This window comes from Muntiacus reevesi, chromosome 1 (genome assembly GCF_963930625.1).
Source record: "Muntiacus reevesi chromosome 1, mMunRee1.1, whole genome shotgun sequence".
Taxonomy (NCBI): Eukaryota; Metazoa; Chordata; class Mammalia; order Artiodactyla; family Cervidae; genus Muntiacus; species Muntiacus reevesi.
This window is the reverse complement of record NC_089249.1, coordinates 45,548,651-45,565,244: the sequence shown is the minus strand read 5'-3', so window position 1 is coordinate 45,565,244 and position 16,594 is coordinate 45,548,651. Positions and strand designations below refer to the sequence as shown.

The following is a 16,594-nucleotide window of genomic DNA, read 5'->3' as shown; positions in this document are numbered from 1 at the left end:
CCCCATGGACTTTAGCCCCACAGGCTCATCTGTCCATGGAATTTTCTATGGGGTCAGCAGCACTGAATACAACAGTCCTGGCTTAAGTCCTTTTGAAGGAGGTTCTTAAAATAGGTGGTATTTAAAAATAGGTGGGAGAGAAACTGACCAGATTCAGAGAGCCTGATGTTAAAGGATTTGAGTTTATGAATGGTTACAATTTAGGGCAATGATTTGTGACCCCAAATCATTCACGACTCTAGAAAACTACCCCCTTTCCTACCACTCACAAACAATTTAAAAGGTTCAAATGATAAATTTACATAAAACAGTTGCTTATTGCTTATAGAAATGAAAGGCAATCAAAAAAATATATATATATATATATATACTTTCCACCTACAATAATTCTTTTTATCTACTGCAATAATAACATTTATCAAGATAAAAAAATAGGTGGTATAAAATAATGTAAAATGACAATGTCTCTGTTCTCAAAAAGCTTGAAAGTTATTTTCTCTACAGACAAGCTGATTCTTCTGTAGCATCTGAAAAGACTTACAGTTGCTTGGCCAAAACAAAAAACCCAAACAGAAATTGATCTATGCTGCCTTGTTTAAGCTACTCAATAACCTCCATGCCTTTCCACATGTAATTCTTTCAGCCCTGAATGTCTACTAAGCTTTGCAGGTTTTTTTGCTGCGAACACTGTGTGTGCTTCTCTTTGTGTGAGAAGCACAGGGAAGAATCCGCCTGCCAATGCAGGACACGTGGGGCCGATCCCTGGGTCAGGAAGATCCCTGGAGAAGGAAATGGCAACCCACTCCAGTATTCTTGCCTGGAGAATCCCATGGACAGAGGAGCCTGGCGGGCTGCAGTCCTTGGGGTCGCAGTCGGACAAGACTGAGCGCCAGAGTGCATGCATATTTGTCTAATTAGACTATGAATGACAAGACTTTGAGCTACTAATACGTTTCCAGCACGCATCTGAGCGCCTTGCACAAAATAGATGCTTAGTAAATGTTTGTTAAATTAGTAAATCTCCTTTCTACTCTGTCTACTGCTGACAAATCTCAGATGGTTGTAGAGTTAGCTCCATGCATGGGTAATCTCTTGTGATTTTTTTCTGGAACATCAGAACTAGGGAAGAGGAAAAAAAATTCTGTTCTTTTGTATCCAATTGCTTTTGAGAGCTGGGAAGAGAGCAGTTCACACCTGATTATCATACGTCAGATAAACCAGCAGCACCTGAGTTGCTGGGCAGCTCGGCGCTAGAGCTCTCTGCGGCTTCACCTCGGCCATGCTTCCTTCCCTAGCAGCCTTGGCTCTCGGCCTCCTGTTCACTCTGGCCTTGGGCCAGACACTCCAGTTCCATGAACATGTCTTTCTCCGATTTCTGGGCTTAGACAAAGTGCCTTCACCCAAGAAATTCCAACCTGTGCCTTCCATCTTGAAGAGAATTTTCCAGGCTCAAGAGGCAGCAGCCAGCACCGGCATTTCCAGAGACTTGTGCTTCGTGAAGGAGCTGGGCGTCCGCGGGAACATCCTCCGGCTTCTCCCAGATCAAGGTGAGGATTTTGGAGTGTTTCCTAGAGGAGAATCTGGGGTGAAGAAAGGAATAAAGGGGGAGTAACAGTGACTCAGATGGGGAAGACTCCGCCTGCAAGGCAGGAGACCTGGGTTCCATCCCTGGGTTGGGAAGATCCCCTGGAGGAGGGCATGGCAACGCCCTCCAGTATTCTTGCCTGGAGAATTCCCCATGGACCGAAGAGCCTGGCGGGCTACAGTCCATGGGGTCGCAAAGAGCTGGGCATGACTAAGCACAGCACAGCAATGACCCAGGGGTTTGTGGAAGGCCATGTGCTGGCGTTTTACCTGTTTAACCTAGTTTAATCTCAGCCACTGTCCTGAGAGGAAGGCAGGTATTCTTACCAAGTTTTTAACAATGAGGAAATTGAGGATTAGACAGGAGATAACTTGTAACCTATTCAAGATCATTCAGCTAGTGCATGAACAAAGCCAGGAGTCGAAATGTTTTATTTTGTTTTGTTTTCTGAATCAACAACTTTGTGCTACAGTTTAGGTAGCAGGGAGGAGGTGGGAGAGAGGGTGGAATTAGGGCTCAGTCTCCCACTCTTGAGCCCACACTTTAGGCATCCCAGTGCCTTTGAGCTCAATGTGTCTGTAAATTTTGCTTCCCCCCCCCCCCACCTCTCCGATCCTTTTAATGGATAGAAAAGGCTATTCTGGATTTGTAACTACGGAGGGATAATATATGCCTCTATCATACCTTTTAGGATAAGGATCTGAGTAAGTGCCATTCAGTAATTTGCCAAACTGACCACCCACCAAAAATTACCCAGATCGAGTGTTAAAAGTTGATTCTCCAGTCTAGTTCCTGCTCCCACCTGATTCTTATTCAAAGTCGGCGATGGACGTTGTAATCTGCATTTCTATATAGCCTCCCGGGTGGTTCAGATGCAGAATTGAGAGCTCTGGTTGGTTAGTTTTACAGCAACTGGAAATAAGATTTGAGTCCAAGAGGCATTTATTTGATGCTTAACTAAGTGCCAGGAAATCTGTAAGACATGAAAATACAGAGACCGAAGTTTGCCCTTTAAGAGTTTACAGGAAGAAAAAAAAGTTTATAGAAAAGACACCAACAAACAGATGACTTCCATATGTCCTGCAAAGTGTCTTGTTAGAGGCTCAGGGCCTTGGGGGTGGAGTTTCAGGGATGATTCCTGGAGAGTTTAAGAGGTAAGGGGAACTAGCTTAAAGGATTTTCCAAGGACAGAGTAGGAAAGAGCTGAGGCTGCTGCCTTCCCTTCCCCATGGGAAAAAAATTATTTTTGTGGTGATCAAAATTTTATCTAATGATACAGGAAAAGGACATAATCTCATAATCACTCCTCCCTAACCCTCCCCCTGGAGAAAACCATTAATAGTTGTATATTCTTCCAGACTTTTCTTCTTTACATGTATAATATAAACTTATAATATTTTTATAAATGGAATCATGCTATACATTCCTCCAATACTATGAACATTTTGTACAAGTAAGAGCAAATAGTGAACTTATCCCTGTTTTAATGGTTACATGATATTCAATGTATAGACACGCTACATACATGATATTCCATTGTATAGACATAAAGCTACAATTTATGTAACTGATGCCCTGTTGATGGATATAAACATATGTAGTGTAGCTTTATATCTATTGTGTACATGTGTGCACTTTTACTTTTATTTCCATAGGATCAGTTCTTAGAGGATTGTTGTATCAAAGAGTAGGCACGTGTATACTTTTTTTTACATTTATACTTTTAATATACAGCAAATAACCTCTAAAATTTATACTCCCACAATGAGTGTATGAGAATTCTCACTTACTCTGACAGTAATCTCTTTAAAAATAGAAACTCATTGAGGTATAATGTACATTCAGAAATGTGAGTGAATTGTAGGAAACAGCTCAGTGAATTTTTGCAGAATAACTAGCACCCAGATCAAGAAATAGTACATGATCAGCACCCCAGAAGCTCCTTCATGCCCCCTTCTGGTTAATCACTGCTTCTCTACAACGGTTATTTCTCTCCTGACATCTAACATCACAGACTAGTTTTGTCCGTTTTTTAACTTCGTGTCAGTGAAATTGTGAAATGTGTCCTTTCTCATGTCTGGCTTCTTTCACTCTACATTTGTGAGATTTATCCACATTGTATGTATTTGTAGTTCTCTCTCAGGGCATTGCTGTATAGGATTTTATTCTGTTGGTATATGACAGTGTACTTCATGCTACACTGGAGGGTCATTAGGTAACAACACTCTTTCAGCTTTTAGCTTTTGTTAATCTGATAGCAAAACAAGATCTTGTTTTAATTTCTGTTCTTTAATAAGGTGAAATGGTGCATTTTCAAATGAATAATGAATCATTTATTTGCTTATTTATTTAAAACTTAGAATGTAGTCTTTTTTTCTTCCAGCTTTATTGAGATATAATTGACATGCAGTGCTGTATAAGTCTAAGGTATACAGTACAATGATTTAATATATATATGTGTGTGTACACACACATATACATACGCATCATGAAATGATGATAGCGGTAAGTCCTGTAAAGGAATTCACTGACACAGTGTCCAGCGTTTAATGAACTTGGCATTTTCACAGTTATAGCCTGGGTTTGATACCTGGCCAGGGAACAAAGATCCTGCAAGCTGCAGAGGGCTGCCAGAAAATAAATAAGTTTAATAAACATCTATCATCTCATTAGATACAAAGTTACTGACATAGAAAACAATTTTTTCCCTTGTGATAAAAACTCAGGATTTACTTACTCTCTTAACTTTCAAATACAACATACAGCAATATTGATTCTATTTATCATGTTTATCTCAATGTAAATTGTTCATTTTTATTTTCCAAATAATTGCCTACTTGTATACTATGACCTTTTTCCTGTTTAGGATTCCTTTCCTTAATGATTTGTGAGGCCTCTTAATCATTTGTAAAAGCTGTTTATAAACATATTGCACATATTCTTGGCTGTCATTTTTGCTTTTAATTTTGTTAGTGAAAAAATTTCTTTCATGGTGTCTCTTTGAATGCAGTTTTTCTGTTTTTTTGAATGCAGTTTTTTATATTCATGTTTTCAAATCTGTTCCTCTTTTCCTCTCTGGCTTTTAGTTCGTTTTTTTTTTTTTTTTTAATCACACCTAAGGAATGTGATTTAGTGATATGAGTAAAAAGTGAGACTAGTATTTTAGAATTAGAGTTGTGAACAGGAGAGATCAACTGTTTAGAGAGGATGAGAAGGATAAGCTCTGTGAAAACTTCCCTGAATTTGCTAGTTAGTCAGGGTTCATGACAGATGTTTATTTCAGTGGAGTAGTAACAGTAAGAGAGTTGGAAAATAGGGACTTCCCTGGTGGTCCAGTGGTTAAGCCTCCAAGCTTCCACTGTAGGGGTCATGGGTTCAATCCCTGGTCAGGGAGATCCCACATGCCAAGTGGTGTGGTCAAAAAAGAAAGAAGACTATATGGTAAAAGAAAGAGATAGCAAACGTAGGCTTCTTTTGTTTGTTTAAAGGAGATAGTTAACAAAAAGAAACATAGGACTTTTTTGTGATCCAGTGGCTAAGACTCCGCGCTCCCAGTGCAGGGGGCCCAGATTCAATCCATGGTCAGGGAAATAGATCCTGCATGCCTTAAAAGTGGCATGTATTCATGTATTCAAAAGTACAAGACTAGAGGTTATTGGCTCTGAAAGTGTCAGAACTTTGCACTTCCACAGCCGGGATCCGGGTTTGATCCCTAGTCAAGGAACTAAGATCCTGCAAGATGAGCTGTGCGGGACCAAAAAAAAAAAAAAAGAATTACCTAAGGATAAAATGTAAGGGAGCACCAGCCAGCCAGTATTGGTGGGATGACAGGTATTTGTTTTGAGGTCCTTCTAAGTGGTTACAACTCTTGACAGCATAGGACGTTCTTTGTGCCACGGGTTCCTTTGGCAGTTCTGTTGAAGCCAGTGAATCCTTTCTCAGAACAACTGTTTCTATGCCTAAAGTTAAATATTTAGAATTTTAAAAGAATTCAATTAAATATGGAAAGATGTTTAAAGAAATATTGCAAAAATAAATGTGTGTATATTAATATAAATGATGCTTTTGTGCAACAAGTAACAAGATCTAGAGAAGGGACTATACCATCAATTCAGAGTAGCTCAGGCATAAATGTTACTTTAAAATGTTCGCAACAACTTAATATATGATTTTTATTGGTAACAGTGTCATAGGCTCTTAGAATATTATTGGGGTTTGTTGCCTATGTTCATAATTGAAAGAAAGGTTAAATATCACTTAGAGTTTACTGAAGTTAAAAATGTGATTCTTTTTCCCATCTGATATTATAGACCTTCTAAATCCTATTCAGGATCCCTTGGGGATCTGTAGTTATGAAGACAAGAACCTCTGGTCATAGGTAAGGAGTGAGAGAAACAAATCCTCCCAGTGGAGGGTTTGAGTATAACTGAGAATTTCTCGTCCTGTTTTTATTTGTTGTTTTATTTTATTTTTCTGGCCACACCCCATGACATCTGGGATCTTAGTTCCCCAACCAGGGATTGAACCCATACCTCCTGCAGTGAAAGTGTGGAGTCCTTACCACTGGACCACCAGGGAAGTCCTCCCTGCCCTATTTTGTGTGTGTGGATATACATATACCGTTTGACATTGATGTGATCACACAGGTTGGGGTGAAGTGAAAAATCTCGTGGTGACTCTCACATCTCTGTTTCCATCTAGGTTCCTTCTTTCACTCCGAGAGCCTTTCCCATGCCTCCTGCCTACAGAAGCTTCTGTCCTTTAACCTCTCTGCCATCGGGGATGAGGAGCAGTTGACAATGGCCCAGCTGGGCCTGGACTTGGGGCCCAACACTTACTATAACCTGGGACCAGAGCTGGAATTGTCTCTGTCCCTGGTTCAAACGGAGCCCCATGTCACAGACCAGGCCACCCTGAAGATGGGTAAAATATTTACACTGCAGTCAGTACCGTGGCCTCAGGGTGTCCTTCACTTCAACCTACTGGATGTGGCTAAGAGGAATAATGACCCCCACAAGAATTTAGGTCTGTTTCTAGAGATAGTGGTCAAAGGAGGCAGAGCCTCAGGGAATAATTTTCAGCTCGAGGGCACCTGCGCCAGACTGAGACGTTCTCTTCACACTTCACTGCTGGTGGTCACCCTCCACCCTGAGCAGTGCCAGTCTCCCTCCCGCAAGAGGAGGGCGGCCATCTCTACCTCGAAGGCTTCTTGCAAGAGCATCTGCCATCGCCACCAGCTGTTCATCAACTTCCGGGATCTGGGTTGGCACAAGTGGATCATCGCCCCCAAGGGTTTCATGGCCAATTACTGCCATGGAGAGTGTCCTTTCTCACTGACCATCTCCCTCAACAGCTCCAATTACGCTTTCATGCAAGCGCTGATGCACGCCGTCGACCCGGAGGTTCCCCAGGCTGTCTGCATCCCCACCAAGCTGTCCCCCATCTCCATGCTCTACCAGGACAACGATGACAACGTCATTCTACGGCATTATGAAGACATGACAGTTGATGAGTGTGGGTGTGGGTAGACTGGCAGCAGTAGAAGGGGTGCTCTCGGGGTAAATGCTCTAATAATAAAACTACCTGGTTTATGACCTTTGGATCTGAATTGTCAGTATGTTTATTCTTACAGTTTATCATCATTATCCATGATTAATGATGTCCCCTAGTTACACACACACACAGAGACACGGTCTTAATGATCTTAGTTTCTGCATCATGCACCTGAGGGTATATTAGAGTCTAGAGAGAAGGAAACTGGAATTTATTGACAGCCTATTATGGATAGGGACTATTCTATGCATTAACTTATAAATATATTTCACCACTCTTTGAGGTAAGCATTATTATTTATGTTTCATAGAAAAAGCTACTGAGATTTAGAGCAGCTAAATATCCAATTTTTCTAGAGGCATCAACTTTAGGAGTTCCCTGGCAGTCCAGTGGTTAGGACTCAGGTTTTCACTGAAACTGTCTGGGTTCAAGTCCCTGTTCAGGGAACTAAGATCCTGTGAGCCTTCTGACTTGAACGAGGGAGCCTGATTAGCATAAGCAAAAGTCATAAAAGTTCAGCTGTGAACCAGTTATCATTACATGAGTTTATAGTAAGATGCCAAGGGAAGAGGACCAGCCAAGATACTGGGTTTCATTAAAAATAAACATGCATCAGTAATTACATGAATCTGTATTAGGAAATAACAGGAAGGCATTAGTTAAAATCTAAATGCCAAGATTCATGAAGCTTCAGATCCAGGTACTAGAGGAATTCTAGTTATTTTAGACTGTGCCACTCCTGTCAATATTCTTCAGTCAGAAATCTGACGATATGTTTGGTTGGATCTAGCTTATTTGTAGTAATCCATGCCAGGTCTATTTTCTCGAGTATGTAAGTTGCTCATATTAATTGGGATGATTCCAAACCGTGTTGGCCAAACATGAGAAATCAGCCTGTTGGGCAAATTATTTCTGAAGCAAACTATCACTAGTTTTATTTATTGAGCATCTATTATATGACAATTTTTGTACAAAGTCTTGGAAAATAAAAATTTCTTGGGAAATTTCATTGTAGTGCTTAAAATCTAGCATGTTGTGCTGTCCTTAGATTCAGCCATGACTGATTCTTTGCAACTGCATGAACTGTAGCCTGCCAGGCTCCTCTGTCCTTGGGGATTCTCCAGGCAAGACTGCTGGAGTGTGTTGCCATTTCCTCATCCAGGGGATCTTCCCAACCAGGGATTGAACCTCGGTCTCCTGCATTGCAGGTGGATTTTTTAAAAGCTGAGCTACCAGGGAAGCCCTAAAATCTAGCATATTTGGCTTAAATTTTTTAATATCTGCAAGTGAAAAAGTTAGCATGTACCCCAATATGTCAGTTCAGTTCAGTTCAGTCGCTCAGTCGTGTCTGACTTCTCGATCCCATGAACCACAGCACACCAGGCCTCCCTATCTATCACCAACTCCCGGAGTCCACCCAGACCCATGTCCATTGAGTCAGTGATGCCGTCCAACCATCTCATCCTCTGTCGTCCCCTTCTCCTCCTGCCCTCAATCTTTCCCAGCATCAGGATCTTTTCCAATGAGTCAGCTCTTCCCAGCAGGTGGCCAAAGTATTGGCGTTTCAGCTTCAACATCAGTCCTTCCAGTGAACACCCAGGACTGATCTCCTTTAGGATGGACTGGTTGGATCTCCTTGCAGTCCGAGGGATGCTCAAGAATCTTCTCCAACACCACAGTTCAAAAGCATCAATTCTTCATTGCTCAGCTTTATAGTCCACCTCTCACATCCATACATGACCACTGGAAAAACCATAGCCTTGACTAGATGGACCTTTGTTGGCAAAGTAATGTCTTTGCTTTTTAATATGCTGTCTAGGTTGGTCATAACTTTCCTTCCAAGGAGTAAGAGTCTTTTAATTTCATGGCTGCAATCACCATCTGCAGTGATTTTGGAGCCCAGAAAAATAAAGTCAGCCACTGTTTCCACTGTTTCCCCATCTATTTCCCATGAAGTGATGGGACCAGATGGCATGATCTTAGTTTTCCGAATGTTGAGCTTTAAGCCAACTTTTTCACTCTCTTCTTTCACTTTCATCAAGAGGCTCTTTAGTTCTTCTTCACTTTCTGCCATAAGGGTGGTGTCATCTGCATGTCTGAGGTGATTGATATTTCTGCCAGCAATCTTGATTTCAGCTTGTGCTTCCTCCATCCCAGCATTTCTCATGATGTACTCTGCATATAAGTTAAATATGTAGGGTGACAATATGCAGCCTTGATGTACTCCTTTTCCTATTTGGAACCACTCTGTTGTTCCATGTCCAGTTCTAACTGTTGCTTCCTGACCTGCATACAGGTTTCTCAAGAGGCAGGTCAGGTGATCTGGTATGCCCATCTCTTTCAGAATTTTCCACAGCTTATTGTGATACACAGAGTCAAAGGCTTTGGCATAGTCAATAAAGCAGAAATAGATGTTTTTCTGGAATTCTCTTGCTTTTTCGATGATCTAGCAGATGTTGGCAATTTGATCTCTGGGTCCTCTGCCTTTCCTAAAACCAGCTAGAACATCTGGAAGTTCACGGTTCATGTATTGCTGAAGCCTAGCTTGGAGAATTTTGAGCATTACTTTACTAGCGTGTGAGATGAGTGAGATTGTGCAGTAGTTTGAGCATTCTTTGGCACTGCCTTTCTTTGGGGTGGAATGAAAACTGACCTTTTCCAGTCCTGTGGCCACTACTGAGTTTTCCAAATTTGCTGGCATATTGAGTGCAGCACTTTCACAGCATCATCTTTCAGGATTTGAAATAGCTCAACTGGAATTCCATCACCTCCACTAGCTTTGTTCATAGTGATGCTTCCTAAGGCCCACTTGACTTCACATTCCAGCATGTCTGGCTCTAGGTGAGTGATCACACCATTGTGATTATCTGGATCATGAAGATCTTTTTTGTACAGTTCCTCTGTGTATTCTTGCCACCTCTTCTTAATATCTTCTGCTTCTGTTAGGTCCCTACCATTTCTGTCCTTTATTGAGCCCATCTTTGCATAAAATGTTCCCTTGGTATCTCTAATTTTCTTGAAGACATCTCTAGTCTCTCCCATTCTGTTGTTTTCCTCTGTTTCTTTGCATTGAAGCTGAGGAAGGCTTTCTTGTATCTCCTTAACACTCTTTGGAACTCTGCATTCAAATGGGTATATCTTTCCTTTTCTCCTTTGCTTTTCGCTTCCCTTTTTTCAAAGCTATTTGTAAGGCTTCCTCAGACAACCATTTTGCTCTTTTGCATTTCTTTTTCTTGGGGATGGTCTTGATTCCTGTCTCCTGTACAGTATCATGAACCTCCGTCCATAGTCCACAGTTCATCAGGCACTCAACAGATCTAGTCCCTTAAATCTATTTCTCACTTCCACTGTATAGTCATAAGGTATTTGATTTAGGTCATACCTGAGTGGTCTAGTTGTTTTCTCCACTTTCTTCAATTTCAGTCTGACCCAATACAGTCAAATAAATAAATACATTTAAAAAGAAAGTGTGTTACCAATTCGACTGACCACAATTCTTCAGACTGTATTGCTAAATTTAATTTTGAATTGAGCTAAATTGTTATTAACAGATTTCCTGAGTCAAAGAAATAGATTGTGTGTGGGGGTTGTCTGTTTTTAATACCTTCATGTTATTTTTAAAATTATTTATTTTTAATTGAAGGATAATTGCATAACAATATTGCTTTGGTTTCTGCCATCCTTCAGCGTGAATTAGCCATGTGTGTGTGTGTGCCAAGTCCCTTCAATAATGTCTGACTCTGTGTGACCCTATGGACTGCAGTCCTCCAGGCTCCTCTGTCCATGGGATTCTCTAGGCAAGAATACTGGAGGGGGTTGCCATTTCCTCCTCCAGGGGATCTTCCCAACCCAGGGATCGAACCTGTGTCTCTTGTGTCTCCTGCATTGGCAGGCAGGTTCTTTACCACTAACACCACCTGGGAAGCCCATACATAAGTCCCTTTCCTCTTGAACCTCCCTCCCCTTCCGCCCTTTCCCATCCCTCTGGGTTGTTACAGAGTCTCAGTTTGAGTTGCCTTCATGTTATTTTTTTTAAGTTACTGAAAAGATAGTGGCTATTTCCTTCTGCTAGTAGTTCTGCTGTTGGCAGGTTTAGTCACTTCTGACTTAGGTTACCTCCTGAGGCCATTACCACACCTGAAGCTACAAAAAAAAAAAAAAGCATTACTGCTTCATGACTTGATTCTCTTATTGTTCTGCTTCTCTATTGGAATCTTAAATGTCCACTTAGATCAGTCTATAAATAGCATGTGCCAGGAAAGTCAAGTTGTACGCTGTGACTGGGGCAGAACAGCACAAAACAAATTCCAAAATATGTTATATACAATGCATATAGCACAGCTATTTCAGAACATTTCAAGATTTAAGATCTTCTTTAATGGCAGGTCCATCCACGTACCACAGGCGAAGTTTCACCATCAATTTAATTCATTTTCATTCATTTATTTCAAGACATTTATTGAATGCCTTGAAAGGTAGAAAGAAGGGCACAAATTCTGCCTTAGGGTAGTTTATCATCAAGTGATGTTTCAGCTAAATTTATAAAAACTAGTTCAAATAGCTCCCATCAGGCTCTGATCTGTTTTAACTCACTTTGACTTGTATTTCAGATGTCTTGTCTTGCTTCGGCTAAGTTGTATCATTGCACCTGATATTTTTTTCTTCTGAACTCTTCGAACTGTGGTGCTGGAGAAGACTCTTGGGGATCCCATGGACAGCAAGGAGATCAAACCAGTCGATCCTAAAGGAAATCAACCCTGAATATTCATTAGAAGGACTGATGCTGAAGCTCCAACACTTTGGCCACCTGATCAAAAGAGCTGACTCCCTGGAAAAGACTCTGATGCCGGGAAAGACTGAGGACAGGAGGAGAAAGGCCTCTGTGACAGAGGATGAGATAGATGGTTGGATGGCATCAATGACACAATGGACACGAGTTTAAGCAAGCTCTGGGAGATAGTGAAGGACAGGGGAGCCTGCCTGGCATGCTGCAGTCCATAGGGTTGCAGAGAGTTGGACATGACTTAGTAACTGAACAACAACTTTACATTCCATTCTTTGTAAGCATTCTTCATCCCAGAGAGAAGGCCACACACAGTTCCATAACTTTGAGAACCACAGAAGCCATCAGGAGACCACCTGATGCCAGCCTTGAGTGTCTTCAGATGTCTATAGACGAAAAACAAATGCAGGCTTTGCACATACCCTGATCTGTATCAACCACCCTGCTCCTTGAACAATAACTATAAGACTCCTTGCTACCTTCTCCAAGGTGGACACACAGTCTTGAGAGCATTAGCCCACCATGGCTCACCTTGCCTGGCAAAGCAATAAAGCTATTCTTTTCTGCTTCACCCAAAACTCTGTCTCCTAGATTCAGTTTGGTCCCAGTGGATAGAGGCTGGATTTTGACAACAAACATCAAACTAGGTTAAGCCTAAATTTTCTTTTAACATAAGAAAATATGGCATAAATAGAATATCAAGAGTTGTTCATGGGTTGTTTCCTTACCTTTTCTTTTTTTACTTAAGACAATAATAAACACTTCAGCTAGTATCACAAAGGTTTCTCTCTCTTTTTTTGGTCACCCTTTGCAGCATGTGGAATGTGGGGTCTTAGTTCCCTGGCCAGGGATCGAACCTATGCCCTCTGCATTGGAAGTGCAGAGTCTTAACCACTGGACTGACAGGGAATTCCCCTCACCAATACTTCTTATTGTAAAAATATATATATATATTTTAATTATAACCATCCTGGTAATTAAGAAGTTGTATTTCATTGTGGTTTTGTAGTTTCCTGGTGATTAATGATGTTGAGCATCTTTCATGTGCTTTTTGGCTATCTATATGTCAAAGTATTATAATATCCACCGTCTTAGAACTTGGGTTCCTTACAGCAGAACACTCAGACAAATAAAAATCTATGGGCACATTACCAAAGTTCCATTTGGTCATTAATAATTAGTGGTCTGTTATCATATCCTATGCAATCTCTCTCAGGGGAGGTCACTCAGGCTAGCAGGCTTTCAGTGGAGATCTTGTGAGGATCCCCAAAGCAGTAGTGATCTCAGTAGATGGACAGCTTCATCCTTTCAGATATCTGCCATAATTGAGATAAGAGACACTATTAGCTCTTGCACTGAGCCTTTTTCCCTAGGTGTTTTTGTTGTTGTTGTTTGTTTTTTAAAGTCTTTATTGAATTTGTTACATTATTGCTTCTGCTTACCTTTTGGTTTTTTGGCCATGAGGCATGTAAGATCGTAGCTCACTGACCAGGGATAGAACCTGCACTGGAAGAACCCTGCATTGGAAGAAGTCTTGACCACCAGGGAAGTCCCCCAAGGTGTTTATTAACATTGGATTTTGTTTATATTCATTCCTTTACCCTCAGTGACCATTCCTCCTCTTCAGATACTAAATTTTATGTATTTGTTTGCCTCAATTAAAAACTAAAAAGAAAATACATATAACCAGTTGACCATAGATGTGTAGGCTTATTTCCATGTAGAGGTCTTGCATATGCTTCAAAAGATAAAAAGAGAAGGGAATTCCCTGGTGGTCCAGTGGTGAGGACTGGTCACTTTCACTGCCCTGGCCCTGGGTTCAATCCCTGGTTGGGAAATTAAGATCCTGAAAGTTATGCATTGCAGCAATTTATATATATAAAAAATCAAAATTAAGAGAAAGGCAATAAAACCATAGATATGAATAAAATTTGAAGAATTATGAAACAATACCATGTAGCAATTGAACATTAACAGAATAAAATGAGAAATTATTTAATCATCCCAATACATGCAAAAACAATAATATGACAAAAGTCACAACTATTAGTGATTAAACTCTCAACAAAATAGAGAAAATATTCTTTAGCTTGATGAAGGGCACCTGTGGGAAACCTATAACTAACATCATACTTAAAAATGAATAACAGAGACTTCCGTCCCTGGTGATCCAGTGATTCGGACTGGGCGCTTTCACTGCCGTGGTATGAGTTCAATCCCTGGCAGGGAGCTAAGATTCCACAAGTCACATGGCATGGCCAAAAAAAAAAGAACAGAACAGCTGAATGCTTTCCCCTGTTAAGAAATTATAAGCCCCAAATGTAGTCACTTATGTTAAGCCCACATTATTAAACCAAGACTTGATAGCTACCTAAACTAAATGCAGTTTCAACCTTGCCTAGGAATGTAATCTTACCAGGTCAGTCTGGAATTTCCTGGTCAGCACCAGAGAAGTAATGTGCCTAATAGACACTTTTATTCTCCCAAAGGAAATAACCTTGCCAGAAAGAATCAGTTCGTTTGTTTATGATTTCCTAGTCCCAAGTCCTCCCTGCTATTAAAAATCTTTCCTTTTCTGGAGTGCTTTGGAGCTCCTTTCTCTTGACTGGCTAGACAGGATGTTGCCCAACTCATGAATCTTTTAATAAGGCCAATTAGGGACTTCCCTGGTGGTCCAGTGGTTAAGAATCCACCTTCCAATGTAGTGATCACCGTTTCAGAACTAAGAGCCCACATGCCTTGAGGAAACAAAGCTCATGTGCTGTAATTAGAGAAGCCCTTTAAGAAAGAGAGAGAGAGAGAGAGAGAGAGAGAGAGAGAAGCTCTTGTGGTGCAACAAAGATATAGCTCGGCAAAAAAAAAAAAAAAGAGAGAGAGAGAGAGAGAGAGAGAAGTTAAAAAAAAACCAATTAGATTTTAGATTTTCAAATTTTCTCAATTAAATTTTGTTTCTAAATACCCCTATGATTGGGAATAAGTAAGGGCATTCCCTCTTACCTTCTCCACTGAACATTTTGTTGGCATCCTTAACCATTCCAATAAGGCAAAAAGAAGAAATAAAAAGGCATACTTGTTGGAAAAGAAGTTAGACTGTCTATATTCGCAGACAGCATAATCTTTGGAAAAGCCTAAGGAATCTACCAAGAAAAAAGAAAAAATTAGAAATAAGTGAAGCTAGCAAGTTCACAGGTTGGTTATGTAGGGGAGCAAAATATAACCCCCTCAAATGTCTCTTTGGCATGTGGATTATTTCAAGTTGAAAACAGTCAAAGAGTCAAACAAAAACTCAAGCAGAAACTTTGACTTTCCCCCTTAACTGTCTAAAGAATTGAGATAAAGGCCTTTTCCAGAATAGAGCTGTCACCAGATCCGCCAAGAATATGGGTTGAGTGTGGTGGAGAAAGACTGAGCAGGACCTAGAGATGAGAAGCCACTCTGGGTCCCATTGTCTCTGTACAGCTCGGCAGACATCTCTTTACCATGTGGTTTTTCATTTCTCTGTGAATTATCTGCCTCCCCTTTGAGGTCCCTGGGGAAGGAAATGGCAACCCACTCCAGTATTCTGGCCTGGAGAATCCCATGGACAGAGGCGCCTGGAGGGTTACAGTCTATAGGGTTGCAAAGTGTTGGACACGACTGAAGTGACTTAGAGTGGATGTATACCTTTGACATCCCAAACCAGTATCCCAGAATCTTCTTTTGTCTTTAGCTGATGTGAGGGCCTCGGCCATTGTGACAGGTGATTCTATTTTCCTGGGTCTCTCCCGTGTACTGGAGAAGGAAATGGCAACCCACTCCAGTAGTGTTGCCTGGAAAATCCCATGGACAGAGAAGCCTGATAGGCTACAGTCCATGGGGTCGCAAAGAGTCGGACACGACTGAGCGACTTCACTTCACTCCCGTGTATGCAGGCATGCTCAGTCATAAAGGACTCCTTGCGACCCCTTTGGGCTCTCGCCCACCAGGCTCCTCTGTCCATGGGATTTTCCAGGCCAGAATGCTGGAGTGGGTTGCCATTTTCTATTCCTGCGTCCCCCATGTATAGATGTTATCAAACTTTTGTTTGATTTTTTCCTGTTATATGTCTCATGTCAGTTTAATTCTTAGACCAGTCAATTCAGTTCAGTCGCTCAGTCGTGTTCGACTCTTTGCGACCCCGTGAATTGCAGCATGCCAAGGTCTCCCTGTCCATCACCAACTCCCGGAGTTTACTCACACTCATGCCCATCGAGTCAGTGATGCCATCCAGCCATCTCATCCTCTGTCGTCCCCTTCTCCTCCTGCCCCCAATCCCTCCCAGCATCAGGGTCTTTTCCAATGAGTCAACTCTTCGCATGAGATGGCCAAAGTATTCGAGCCAGAAGAACCTAAAAAAAGGTAACATTTCTTCCCAAAAGTTACAAGGTGAATATACAAAAATCAATTCTATACTATTAATGAAGAGTTAGAAAATGAAATTTAAAAAAAGAAAAGCCAATATCACTTATAGTCAAATTAAAATCATGAAATACTATGGGATAATTTTAATAAACTATACAAGACACATACTGAATATCACAAAACATTGCTAAGTGAAACTGATACCTAAGTAACTGAAAGAATATAGTATGTTTGAAGGTTAGATCTCTGGCTTGGGAAGAGCCCCTGGAGGAGGGCATGGTATCCCACTCCAG

General features: G+C 41.1%; 1 protein-coding gene and 1 non-coding gene across 2 annotated transcripts; one reads left to right on the top strand and one right to left on the bottom strand.

The window, feature by feature from the left end:
- Positions 1-1,279: 1,279 nt before the first annotated feature.
- GDF3 (growth differentiation factor 3) lies at positions 1,280-7,113 on the top strand. The gene is made up of 2 exons (XM_065935589.1): positions 1,280-1,547; positions 6,287-7,113. The coding sequence occupies exons 1-2, from the start codon at positions 1,280-1,282 to the stop codon at positions 7,111-7,113; spliced, it is 1,095 nt and encodes a 364-aa protein (XP_065791661.1).
- A 5,643-nt stretch (positions 7,114-12,756) lies between these two features.
- TRNAG-UCC (transfer RNA glycine (anticodon UCC)) lies at positions 12,757-12,831 on the bottom strand. Its single transcript has one exon. It is a non-coding gene; the product is annotated as a tRNA-Gly (tRNA).
- Positions 12,832-16,594: the final 3,763 nt, after the last annotated feature.

Excerpts from the sequence above, each read along its gene's own strand:
- GDF3 (XM_065935589.1), top strand. The coding sequence starts at position 1,280 with ATGCTTCCTTCCCTAGCAGCCTTGGCTCTCGGCCTCCTGTTCACTCTG. Across the intron at positions 1,548-6,286 it reads CCGGCTTCTCCCAGATCAAG|GTTCCTTCTTTCACTCCGAG; the intron begins GTGAGGATTTTG and ends GTTTCCATCTAG.